The sequence below is a fragment of the Sinocyclocheilus anshuiensis genome, unplaced genomic scaffold, assembly GCF_001515605.1.
Source record: "Sinocyclocheilus anshuiensis isolate Anshui unplaced genomic scaffold, SAMN03320099.WGS_v1.1 scaffold1272, whole genome shotgun sequence".
NCBI classification, from domain to species: Eukaryota; Metazoa; Chordata; class Actinopteri; order Cypriniformes; family Cyprinidae; genus Sinocyclocheilus; species Sinocyclocheilus anshuiensis.
The window spans coordinates 385,605-399,453 of record NW_015547713.1 but is presented as its reverse complement, the minus strand read 5'-3'; the positions used below and the strand labels follow the sequence as shown (position 1 = coordinate 399,453).

Below are 13,849 nucleotides of genomic sequence, written 5' to 3'. Positions count from 1 at the left end.
GGCAGCGAGCACGAAACACTTCTGCTGCACACAGAAGTGCGTTGGTTATCGCGTGAAAACGTCTTAGCAAGAATTTTTGAGCTCAGGTGTGAAGTTCAGGAATTTTTTGCTCATAACCCGTTTCACTTGTCTTCATGCTTAAAAGACGACATCTGGCTGCAGAAGCTGGCATATCTGGCATATATATTTTCTGCTCTGAATGAACTTAATTTAAGTCTGCAGGGTCTTAGTACCACCATTTTCAACACCCAGCACAAAGTTGAAGCTCTTATTAAAAAGCTAGTTTTCTGGGCCAGCTGGATAAATACAAACTCGGCTGAGTGCTTTCCTCTGCTATCTGAATTTTTGCAGTCCCGGGAAGCTGTGCTAAATGATTGCATCAAAGGCTTCATAACAGAACATCTCAAGAAGCTCAGCCAAAATCTGCGGACTTACTTCCCCCCTATGGACCAATCTCCAGACATAGATTCGGAATCCTTTTGATGTCACTCCTCCAATCCCACATCTCTCATTTCAAGAGCAAGCAAAAATACTGGACTTCTGATGGGAGACACAACATACTTTTTAAAAATAAGTCACTGGTGGATTTCTGGGCTTCAGCAATGGTGGAGTATCCAGGATTGTCAAACTGAAAGCTGAAAGTGTTGATGCCCTTTGCAACCACATACTTATGCGAGGCAGGCTTTTCTGCACTGAAAACCAAACAAACCAAACACCGACAAAGACTAAATGCTGAGAATGATTTGAGAGTAAAGCTGTCATCCATTACAATATTTGTATTTAGGTATTGCAGTCAAAAATGTGATGTTTAACTGGAGTTAGATGGTGGGGGTGCTTGACGGCTGTCAAACACTAGAAAGGGGTGCACGCTGCAAAAAGTTTGGGAACCACTGGTCTAAGGGATACCAAATATTGATACTAAATACTAACACAATGTCTAATTTCAGAGATTGGGTTTACCTTAAACACGTTAAACAAAACTAACTTAACTTAATTTTCCAGTAGCATGACAATAGATCCTCTGCTTTACAAAACGTTTAGCTTTTATAATAACAAACTATTTTTGCCCCCAACCATTCATTCAGACAAATCAGTTCAAAAAGCAATTCACTAAATTACCATACTGATTTCTCTGAACATAAATCTTTAAGGTGTTTAGTATATATATATATATATATATATTTGTTTAGTTTATGATGCTGTTTAGCATGTTTTCATCAGATATAGAAATTGAAGCGATTTTGTACTTTTATTAGTTGTATTTAGTGTTTAGTTTCTAAACAACTTAATAATGTCACTGAGATTCTCATTGCTTTTGTGTCCGATAAACACAATTAAATGATTAAAAGTTGATTAAAAATCATCTCTGGTAGTTAGATATGTACAACAATATATTTACATTATCCCTTTAATATCTGAAATGTAGTTAGCTACTTTTTATTAAGCTTATAATGTAGCTATACCTACTTTAAAAATATATATATATATTAACCCGACTGTAGGTTAACCACTTCAAATTAGCTTTTGACAAGCTAGAGTTTCAAAATTGCCCAACATTTCCCCAGATTTCCTAATCATCTGTCGTATCCCTACACTCACTGGGAAACTGAAAGTAAAATAGAACATTGAAAGAATGATGATACAGAGAAGGGGAGCAGGATGTCCGTTGAAAATAAAAATAAAATGGTGTGTTTGCCAAACAAAATCCTGTCCAGACCACGTACTCGGGTGGCTGAACTTCCTGTATGACTCGTTGCCCTAGGCTGACTTCAGTTGTACTAGCAAGCCTCACATCCATGCCACAGGTTATTTGAGGTAACCAATTAATGCACAGCATGCGTTAGCCTAGAGATTTGCCCACAACAAGTGCACTCTGACAGTAACCGTCAATGTCAAAAAACCCACTGACCATGTTTGAGTTTAAAGTGCTAAGAGCTAAAGCAGTAGTTCTCAACCAGTGAGTTACAGGTCTGTTTTGATAAGGTCATAAACATCAGAGAAAAAAAACAAAACAATTAAAATTACAAACAATAGAATGCAATTAATTATATAACTCTACATAGCTAGAATGGCAAAATGAGTAGGCTTATGAACTTTTAAGGTACGAAAAAAAAACACTTCCCAAAGCTGTGTGTCCATTTAAAGTCTGTTTACCTTCTAAAATCTAGCCAAATTAGGCAGGTGTCAACATGCTCTCATTATCAGAAAAATATGAACAGAACTATGCAAGGTAAAAGGAAATATGATTCAAACAACTTTACATATGGATTATATACCTATGGATGCAAATAAACATGATTTGTGCCAACCACAATGCAGTGATTTTTTTTTTTGGTAATAGAATTAAATCATCTAGGTTAAATCTTGGATCATCAACAGCTTTGGTGCTGTGTTGGGTTCCCTTTAAACTTGTCTTGAATCACAAAACATGTGAATATCCCGTGCTCGAGTCTGAAAGTACCAGAACCAGTTCTACTCTTGGGGAACCTAACTTCCTGTTATGTGTCTCTGTAAGATGGGATTTCCCCCGGTGACCGTTAATCAATTACCCTCAGCCCGAGGACATAAAAGGATGAATCAAGGAAGTCTGTCTTCTCTTACATGGTCATCGTTGATTTCAACTCTAGCACAAAAGACCCTGTAATTACGGCATCTAAAGTGGTTGACACACACACAGACACTTTAAAACAGCTCTACAAATTCACTCGCTCCCCTCTAGCCTAGAAAACTAGCAAGCCAGTTACCGAGTCCCAGGGCTGGATGATGCTCCACAAGCGCCCAACTGTTATCGTCCACACAATGGTTTTTATAGACGAGAAACTGGCACAGGTCTCGCGCTGTCATGTCAGCTGGGATCTCCACCGCCTTTCCCATCCCATCCTCGCTGAAGACTTTTATGATCTGAAATACATAAAATAAAAAAATTAAAAAATCAGATCTTAGATATGTAGTTGAGATTAAATTGAACAGAAAAATATGTCTTGTATGGAAAAACACATTTACACATTGGAAAATGTTACTGCGTCACAAGACAATTTTATTTTCAGGGCCCCAACGGAAATAAAATAAACATTAAAAAGTGATACACAACATATTTTTATGTGACGTTACAATATCTTTATACAAAAAAGAAAATATATGAAAATATTCTAAGGCTTTGACCCAGAGTGAAAAGCCATTAATGCTCAAATCTAGGTCTTTTCACATCCAAATTCCATGTCTAGACTACATCCTTACTAATATGAGTAGAGACATTTTTTTAAAATTTGAAATAGTTTGGTGCTCGACACTAAAAGAGTCCCGTGCCATAGTGTCCCCTTCATCACACACATACTAGCTTTTCTAGAAAATTCTCTATTCCTATTTGCAACATCGCTCACACTTTCTGAGATCTTTCATACGTTCTCTCACTCAGCACACTTCAGCCCACAACACATATATTCAGAAATATGTTACGCCAGCCTTTAAAGCTTTTCCACAACATTTACATTTACAAATTCCATCATTCACTCAAACTGTGGACGTAACCGTTCCCGTCACACTCTATTTTAGATTTTCAGTTTCATTCTACAGGTTATATTTTTCTCCCCACTAGAGACGGATATCAACTCCCCAGACTCTTCTAGTCGCCTAGAGGGAGAGGGATTCTGAAGTACCCAGGAGGAACTGTACATTTGGGACTGAGGAGAAATCTTACCTCCCCAGGCCTGAGCAGGCAACAGTCAGGAGAACACGATGGCATTTTCCCCAGCAGCCTGTGTCCTCCTCCACACTCTGAGAGATGAACCAGCTCCCCAAATATCTCCACAACTCCACAAGAGAGAAAAAAAGGACCAAAAAAAGGAAAAAAGCAGTTCCGATGCTTTGCAGATGCTTCTTCCTGTCAGTGGCTCAGCGTATCCTACCTGTCACAATCTCCCTCCTTCTCTTTCTCTCTCTCTCTAGCTTTGGTGCAGGACAGAGCATGCAGATGTCACTGTTTCCAGCTTGGCAGACAACTTGCCTCTGTTCCCCTCACAAAGGGTTACAGCCACAGGCTTTTAGGTAGTGAATCAAACCACACTTCCCTAACCAATCATAGGGCTAGCTCAAGCTGATGTAATCATTCCCACACAGACACAGTCGCACACACACACTCACACACCCCTCACACACACACACACACACACACACACACACCAACAGACGCATATACACAGACGCACAGTCATACACACGTACAGCCTTAACTCTGAAGTGCATATCTTCGGTTTCTTTTCGCTCTCGAAAGGAGAAAAGGCTTGTTTTTAGCAGCTCGTTTGTTTCCTCTGAAGTGAAGATGGCAATAGGACCGGACAGACAAAGCTTCTCGGCTGTCTAAACCTTAATTTTCCAGAGTCTTGAACGAGTTTCATGTGAGGACTTGTTGAAAGTTTTCTTACTTTCAAAAGCCCAGCTTTGAAGTTGGTAGTTTGAAGCCAGAAATTTCTCTCACGACAGGGCAAGACTCATTACAGCTGAACTGAAACAAATGCCAGCACTTGAGACGCCGCTCACTGCCTTCCCCCCAGCCAAACTTTATGCCAACATTCCTTCACTAAAGCTGAGAGAAAAAAATAAAAGCAAACCCCAGTGGTTTCATTGGTGACCCCTGAATTCACACACACACACACACACACACACACACACACACACACACACAAACACAAACCTAAACACATGCGCAAACAATGAAAGAAGTCAGACGCAAACTTTCAGACAGCTAATTCAACAGAAGACGGACACAAAGAGACTACACCCACCCATTTCTGTGGAAATGAATTGAGTTTTTCTTTTTAATGGACCCAGAGTTTCATCTTAAGGCTTCATCTCTCTCGGTTTTGACACTTGCACGCATATCTGTTTGGTGGCCCCTGCTAAAATTAACTTTCTGTGACCACAGGAAACCGGACAGAATGGATGACTCAATCCTTTTCAATCCTTTAGGAAACTATTTCAGTTATGGGGGTGGGGAGGAAGGGAGAGAGCGAGAGGAAGTTGGGGATAGAGGGCTGGAGGGAGTACTGGAATCAGTCCAGAAGAAAGAGTCAGTAGGGGTGGTAACATAAAAGGTATGCAAACTCTCCAGTCCTCCAGCTGGCTTGACTGCTCCTCCTCTTCTCCTCCTCTTTCTCCTCTCTTTCACTCATCACTCTACCATTTAGGCAGTCAGAGGGGAGAAGACTGGGTCACATATATGTGCACACCATCTCATAGCATCATAAGCTGAAGCCATGTCATGCAATGTACAGTGTGTCCATCATTACCCTACTGACCCATATTAAGGCATGGTGACTGTAAATCTGTAAATGTTTGCATCGTCATCTTGAACTGTTTATTTCTTTTTTTAACCTTTTGCCATTTTTATAGTATAGCAGGGACATAACATGATCACTAAAATCTGAGGAGAAAGCGATTTGTCAGTGGACACAGCACGAGCGTGTACGTGTTTTGCTTAATACCAGTTTTCTTTTTCTTTCATTTAGAATAAATATCTGCTAGTAGGGAGGATTAATTCATTTACTGCTTATTTTATTTAAAAACTTTATGCTGATTGTGCATGTTGTTTGCCATTAGTTGTAATTAGCTACAAAATCTACAAAAATACTTTTTGCTACCTGTTAATTTGTGCTTAAGTGGCAAACTGTACCGCAGGAGTTTCGATTTCAAGCCATTTGCATGCTATAGGCTTTGCTGTGCTAATTAGAAAGGTGTTGACAGCTGTATTCACTCAAGAGGGTTAAGCTGTGTATTTAAGTGGAGTCGGTTCGCTGATGCAGAAGCGTCAGCCCTCGTGTTCAGCCCTCCTCGTGTGAAGACTGATGAGGTAAAGACCTGCGACTCTACCTGCATGCCTCAACCGAGAGATGACACCGACAAGGCACAGTAGTATCTTTCCCTTATTCTACTTCCCTTTCTTTCCTCTCTCCACCACTTTTAACATGTGCTTCCATTATATTCCTGTTGTCTCTCAATGGAAACACTCTTACACAACACGCATTAGACTGTGTCCTATCCACACTTCTTTTATTGCACCCCTTTTATTTTCTATGGGCCTTTGGAATTGTCAATCAGCTGTCAGTAGTGTTGCTTTCGTCAACGAAAATTATGACTAAATATCGTCGTCAACGAACCTTTTATCACGTGACGAAAACGAGACGAGACGCAACGAAAATGCTGGTCGTGTGATGATGACTATAATTAAATGTATAATGCAATATTGTTGACGAATAAAAACGAGACTAAATGTGGTTTACAAAATAAAAACTATGCTAAAATGTCTCTTCATTTTCGTTGACCAAAACGAGACGAAACGAAATGTTATTTCGTCTCGTTTAGTCGCGTTATTATTATTATTTTGCAGTATTTCTGTTTCCTGTCTCACTTCAGGGGCTGCATCAGGTCGCACTGCGCAGACGCAGGCGACGTCACTTCCTCAAGCCCCACTCGCGGCATTATTTACACCAGTGTTTCCCAACCGGGGTGCGGCTGTCGAGAGCAGGGTAAAACTAGACTAAAATAGTCATGGATAATTCTGACTAAAATAAGACTAAAATGTTCAGACTTTTAGTTGACTAAAACTTGACTAGACTAAATAAGTATGAACATGACTAAAACTAATAAAAACTAAATTTCGTCGACTAAAACTAGACTAAAATGTCATCAGTTTTCGTCGACTAAAACTAGACGAAAATAGTCGTGGATAATTCTGACTAAAATAAGACTAAAATGCTCGGACTTTTTTAGTTGACTAAAACTTGACTAGACTAAAAAGAGTATGAACGTGACTAAAACTAATAAAAACTAAAATGACAGCTTCACACAAAGACTAGACTAAAACTAAAATTAAAACAGGCCGCCAAAAACAACACTAGCTGTCAGCAAAGCTGACTACATTCCAGCCTTTGCTACTCAGTCAGCTCTTAGTCTCTTGGGCTTGACTGAGACCTGGATGAAACCTGAAGACACAGCTATCCCTGCTGCTCTTTCCAACAACTTCTATACAACTCAACAACTACCCACACCCCCCGTCAGGTTGGGAGAGGTGGGGGTACTGGTCTCCTCATTTCCAATAGCTGGAAATACCTCACATGCTCTTATAACTTTAACAAAACTTCTTTTGAATTTCATGCTGTTACAGTCACACTCCATGTAAAAGTCCACATTGTAGTTTTATTTATCGCACTCCAGGTCAGCTGAGCAACTTTCTAGAAGAACCGGACACACCACTGTCCTCATTCCCTGAGGATAGCAGCCCTCTAGTACTTTTTGGTGACTCACTGCTATCTTCATTTCTCACCAGTTCACGCTGCCAAAACTACCTTCTTCCATAACAAGATCAACAGCACATCAGACACACGCAAACTCTTCAAAACATTCAATACTCTCCTTTGTCCCTCTCCGCCACCTCCCACCTGACCATCCTCTCTCCTCCAAGTCTCTAAACTTATCCTCTCCAGCCACCCTACAACCTGCCCTCTAGACCCAATCCCCTCACATCTCCTACAAGCTATTTCCCCTGCACTTCTGCCTTCACTCACACACATCAACACATCACTTCTTGCAGGCATTTTTCCCACCGCATTCAAGCAGGCTCGGGTAACCCCACTGCTTAAAAAACCTCCACTAGACACCTCACTTGTTGAAAGCTACAGGCCCGTGTCCCTCCTCCCATTCATAGCTAAATCACTTGAATGTGTTGTGTTCAACCAAGTGTCTTCCTTCCTCTCACAGAACAACCAGCTGGACAATAACAAATCTGGATTTAAAAGTGGCCATTCAACTGAAACTGCCCTGCTGTCAGTTGCTGAAGCGTTACGGAGTGCAAGAGCGGAGTTCAAATCTTCAGTTCTCATTCTGCTAGATATATCTGCTGCATTCAACAGTGTTAATCATCAAATCCTTCTGTCCACCCTCTCATCACTAGGCATCACCGGAACTGCACTCCACTGGTTTGAGTCTTACCTCACAGGTAGGTCATTCAGGGTGTCTTGGGGAGGAGACGTATCCAAATCACATCAATTGGTCACTGGGGTTCCTCAAGGATCAGTTCTTGGGCCCCTCCTCTTCTCTACATACACTACATCACTGGGACCCAGCATTCAGGCACATGTTTTTTCCTTCCATTGCTATGCTGATGTAAGGGAAACAGGTCAGTTTAGCTCAAAGGGAATCATTTAAGATTTTAAAGGGAATTTGGACAGAATCACTGTTTTACGGCTGATCACTGAGACGGCCAGCGATTCATTGAACGGGCCATATAACATCAACTCTGCAATGGATATTTATATCCAAAATATAGTGAAAACACTATTAATTAGCACAGTAACAAGATCGGCAGTTTAAGACATTAACTTGTGAGCACAAAACACATGAATCCTATAAACTATTCAATAGTTATTCAAAATACATACACAATAAATGATTAAAACGTGATAGTCTAATGTGTGGGTTAGATACATAATATGGAGTTATGCATAGAAATGATTAGTTGCTCACAAGTCCTTTTAGTGTCATTTAGGTGCATGGAAAGGCAGTTCAGTTGTTATGATAAGGAACACACCTTTTGTGTTAATGTTGAAAGCTGTTCTGTGAAAGAGTTGGTTAGGCTTGCTTCAGACTGGCTAGTGCTAGGGTCTGATTTATGAACATCCTGTTGTCTTGGGCCTCTGTGGAATTCGGCTCCTCATGTTTCAACCATGTTTTGACCAAATCTTAGATTGTCTGATTCGGTCTGATATCCTACACTGATGACATGCTGCATTTCAGCCAGATGATCCAACGGTACCTACTCGGATTTCAGACTGTTTGACGGACATCTCGGCATGGATGAAAGAGCATCACCTGCAGCTCAACCTGGCAAAGACAGAGATTCTCATCTTCCCAGCCTCCCCATCAGTTCAGCACCAGTTTACCATCCAACTGGGCTCCTCAACGATAATCATATCGTGTTTGGCCAGGAATCTTGGGGTGATTCTTGATGATCAGCTGACCTTTAAAGATCATATTGGAAAAAAAACGCACGATCAAGCAGGTTCGCACTACACAACATCAGAAAGATCAGACCCTTCCTAACATCCAACTGGGCTCCTCAACGATAATCATATCGTGTTTGGCCAGGAATCTTGGGGTGATTCTTGATGATCAGCTGACCTTTAAAGATCATATTGGAAAAAAAACGCACGATCAAGCAGGTTCGCACTACACAACATCAGAAAGATCAGACCCTTCCTAACAGAGGATGCAACACAGCTTCTCATCCAGGCCCTTGTCATTTCTAGGCTGGACTATTGCAATGCTCATCTGGCTGGACTACCAACATGTGCAATCAGACCTCTTCAAAGGATTCAAAATGCAGTAGCACGTCTTGTTTTCAATGAGTCCAAGAGAGCCCATGTCACACCGCTTCTCATCTCTCTGCACTGGCTTCCAGACGCGGCTCGCATCAAGTTCAAGTCATTGGCGCTTGCCTACAGAACATCCACAGGCTCTGCACTCTCCTACCTCCGCTCGCTCTTACGAGTCTACATCCCCTCCAGAAGCCTGTGGTTGGTAAATGAGCGGTGGCTTGTGGTCCCATCGCAGAGAGGCACAAAATCACTATCTAGGACGTTTTCTTTCACCACACCCTGTTGGTGGAATAACCTACCTAACTCCATATAGACAGCGGAATCCCTGACAATCTTCAAGAATCAACTGAAAACTCATATCTTACGTGAGCATCTTTCTGCCTCCTCATAAAAAAAAACAACAACTACGCCTTCACTTTTTCTATTCTCTTATTATTATTTTTATCCCTTCCTGTCCTATCTTTTACTATTATAAATGATGACTGAAACCTTGTATAGCAGTCACTTCTCATGTTTATTGCCATCTTATGGTAAATCGCTTGTTGTATTCCTCAACTGTAAGTCGCTTTGAATAAAAGTGTCTGCCAAATTAATAAATGTAATTCATTTCACCCCCACTTTTTGACACATAATCATTATTTTTACATTATAATACACCGTTTTAAACAACTTCAGGAGCATGTAGAAACCAACATGCAAAGGATTACCAGCAATCACTGTCTTTCAATAAATCCGATGTGTGACTGTCCAGTCATATAATTCATATTCATGAGTGAAGCTGATAGGTTTTATAATGTGTCTCACCAAATTAGATTTTTCCTACACCCCTGATCAGGGCCATCACTAAAATTCACAAGGCTTGGGACAAAAGTTTTATGGGTCAGCCCCCTTTGTCCTGGGCCCAATGAATACGATAAACCACAGAGGACTTTATCCCCTCCATCCATCTCCCTGCCCCTGATAGCAGTAAAGGGAGGACAAAATTACTAAAAAGTAAGGAAATGGAGGTGAAGTTCCAAATTACTTTCAAATTATCTTCACCTGTATGCCTGCTATATTTGAATATGCAAAAATGCAAATAAGATCTGAGAGCTAAAGCAAAGGGCAAGATGTTCTATAAATAATCAGTGACTTTGCTCTGTCACTCAAAGTTATTGCATGGTTTTAAATCACTTGGATATAGACAAGTCATATGGACTCCTTTTATGATACCTTTGTGAAGCTTGACAAAGTATGCTTTTGTTGAATTGGAAAAACTGCTTGGACATCTTTTAAAACATATTGTTTTGTAGAAGAAAGAAATGTAGTATGGGTTTAGAATGACATGAGGGTGAGTAAATGATGACGGAAACTATTTATTTATGTGTCGGAGCACACATGCTAACCACTAGGCTACAACTGTGACAAGTTTTTCTATCCAAAATGGTCTAAAACAACGCATTAACTTTTTCCATTGCAAATCTGGAAGTCATTGGAATCTTTCAGAGCCCCGAAGAGTCTCCAAATCATAGCTAAATCTCTTATTTACTAAGAAAAACAAAGATTAGTTAGCAATCAGATTGCTATGAGTAAATGAATGAATCAGCTCTGAGATGTTCCAGTCCATCCCAAAGTAGATATATTTAGTTACATAACACAATTATGCTGTCACGCAGGAGCCTTTTTCCCGATAGTGTGAAAAAAAAAAAAACATTTTACGAGAATTCATGTCTTCAGGTTGTTAATTCATCAGCAAGTCAGGTAAGTGATGACACCAGATTGTGACAGACTTGGCATTAATGAAACCAACAAATATTAGCACACCTAGTTTTCCAGTAGGTGATTAAAGCTGTTAGAGGAAAGGAATGGAGTTAACTTTCAGTTCCAGTCTAAGACCCACACTTCTTGTCTTTCTGGTTTGCCAGTGTGCTCATGTCTCTGATTCACAAAGACTGAATCGACAAGTGTTTTAGGGAATAAAGTGCCAGTTCTATTGCCCAGCAATTTTCTTCACACTTTTAAAAGGAATCAACTGGTTTATACACAAGTGTCAGCTTCATTTATGTTCTGAACCGTACAGTATGTATACATAATATGTTTTATATATCTGTCCAAGGACCCCTGCCATACTTTTCCCCGAGGCCCCAAGGATTGAAAATCCTGGAAACAGATGAATCCCTGAAAGCTATTTTACATACTGCAGGTAGACATAGCTGTAGAGAAGACAATATGTCTATGTGTGTTTATGGGTCCTTGGAGTCTTGTTTTTCAAATCTGTAAAAATATTCAGAAGAACTAATAGTTTTAATAAAACACTACCCTTGCAGTATATGTCTCAGCATTTGTTCACAGTATATTTTCACATTAAGGAAGTTTTACCAAACATTCATCTTTGTTTTCTACTTTTCAAATACCTGCATATATTTTATTGTTTTACCCTCATCTCAGATGTACACTTTCAATATGAAAATCCATTATAAAGTGGTAAAAAATTAATCAAATAAGTATGAACTATTTCAATATTTATTGTGTGAAAATTATTTATATGACTGTCACACAGTTGTGGTATCATTTTCACTACAATAAAGAATCCTGCCCTTCAAAAAGTATTTTCAAATGTCAGTGTACTTTACCAAGGGAACAAAAGTAACAATGATGATACATGTGATGTGTGTGATCAGAATATTTTGTATTCTGGATCACTTCCATTCAAGTTGTAATTTTACAAAATGATGCAGAAAGTGTGAAAATATTAAGATAATATTAAGACAAACTTTAAGAAAAAAAAAATCAAAATAATAATTATTTTGTGACAGTGCATATACTGTATGATATGTGCACTTTGGACATTGCTAGTAGACTAGTGAGAGTGTGAACAGTGTAAAAAGTAAATGATTTTATAAAAATAAACAGAATATGGTAGAAACTTTTTTGAAGTAATTGTTTTCAACAATTATTAACTTATATATTACCCAAAACATTCAGTATCACTTAAGTATTAACAAATTCCCCCATCGCCACCTCATATATTTACATGATTTAAAATAAATAAATGAATGAATGAATGAATGAATGAATGAATTACAGGTTCCCCCTCCCTCCTCCCCTCAGGTTTACAAGTGCCTTTTTAATAACCACACTCCTCCTCCAAGTTGTTGTGTGCTGAGGGCTGAGGCCTGACTTCACCTCTAATGAGACATTGAGACAAAACCAGAGCAGGAACAAACAGAGGGCTCTGGAAAAAAAAGACATGGCTAGGCGAACATGGGACTCTAGCTAACCCCTTTATCACTCCTGGCCGCCTGCCTGGGTAACTGTGCTGATTCATGAGTCAAATGCTCCTTGTTCCATCAAACGCTCCTTGTTGTCTAATTATTGTGTCAGACTGGGTTTAACAAATTTAAACAATACCTGTCTTTATATATAGTCATTAATACACCATGCAAAAGTCCAAATAAACTTGAGGCCTGACTGATCAACAAGCATTTTGTGTTGTATGGAAAAGAACAAATGTGACATTCTGAACTCCTTTTGTGCTCCATGGGGGAAAAAAGGAATAGGAGTTTGGAGTGATATTAGAGTAGGTGGATGATGACAGATTCTGTGGAAAGTGGGGCTTGACTGAATAGGTGGCTTTGTTGGACTGAATTTTTGCCACATCTATTAGACTAATACTTTCATTTATCTACAACAATCTTTAAAAATATTCATATTAATTAAATATTAATAAATGTTAATATTATTAATATTAATATTTTTTTTGGGAAGGTAAATTAAAAAAACACTTGGCTCAAAAATGTGAAGTGACATGTAAATGAATGGGAATGATGGTTCCCTATCTGTCGGTCACTACGAGTTATGTCGTGACGACATTAGGGGTCTAACTTGGGAGCCCAATCATCTCTGAGTTTAAGAGAAAACGCCAATGAAAATCGGCTAGTGGATTTTGCACGCTGAGCCACTCCCCGTGCACAGTGAGTTTAAGAGAAAACGCCAATGAAAATTGGCTAGTGGATTTTGCATGCTGAGCCACTCCCCGTGCCTACGGGTATATAAGGCGACAGCGCGCATCCACTCATTAGATTTTTGCTTCGGAGCCGAGTGGTTGTATGAAAAGCTGTTATACTTCACAAAGACATTCACCTGCTGTGTCGGGAAGCTGTTCTGGTTGGCGGTACAGCGCGAACAGTGGTGTCCCTTTCAGCGATTCCCCTGGGTGCTTCAACTAAAAGAGCAGATTTCCTAAAAGAGCAAATCACGGACGATTCACGTCTTTTTCAAGATGCCGTTTTCGTCCATATCCTCTTGGTTGCGGTCGTTTCCTGTCCTCTGACAACAGCCACGAGCGCTGTCTTCCGTGTCAGGGCATTCAGCACGCTGAAGATGTGTTCGTGGATGGTTCATGCCCGCACTGCGAGTGCATGACCATGGCAACACTGCGATCGCGTCTCTCCGTTCTTAAAGGGAAAGGAGCAGACCCCTCTGTCACTACCCGTCCCGGT

The 13,849-nt window shown here is 40.0% G+C and overlaps 1 protein-coding gene across 3 annotated transcripts in view; it reads right to left on the bottom strand.

The window, feature by feature from the left end:
• Window positions 1–13,849, bottom strand: part of grb10b (growth factor receptor-bound protein 10b) — a 114,045-nt gene that overhangs the window by 17,456 nt on the left and 82,740 nt on the right. For all 3 annotated transcript variants that reach the window (XM_016506939.1, XM_016506937.1, XM_016506938.1), the window contains exon 6: window positions 2,745–2,901. In XM_016506939.1, the coding sequence (XP_016362425.1) occupies window positions 2,745–2,901 (157 nt within the window). The remainder of the gene's footprint in view (window positions 1–2,744; window positions 2,902–13,849) is intronic.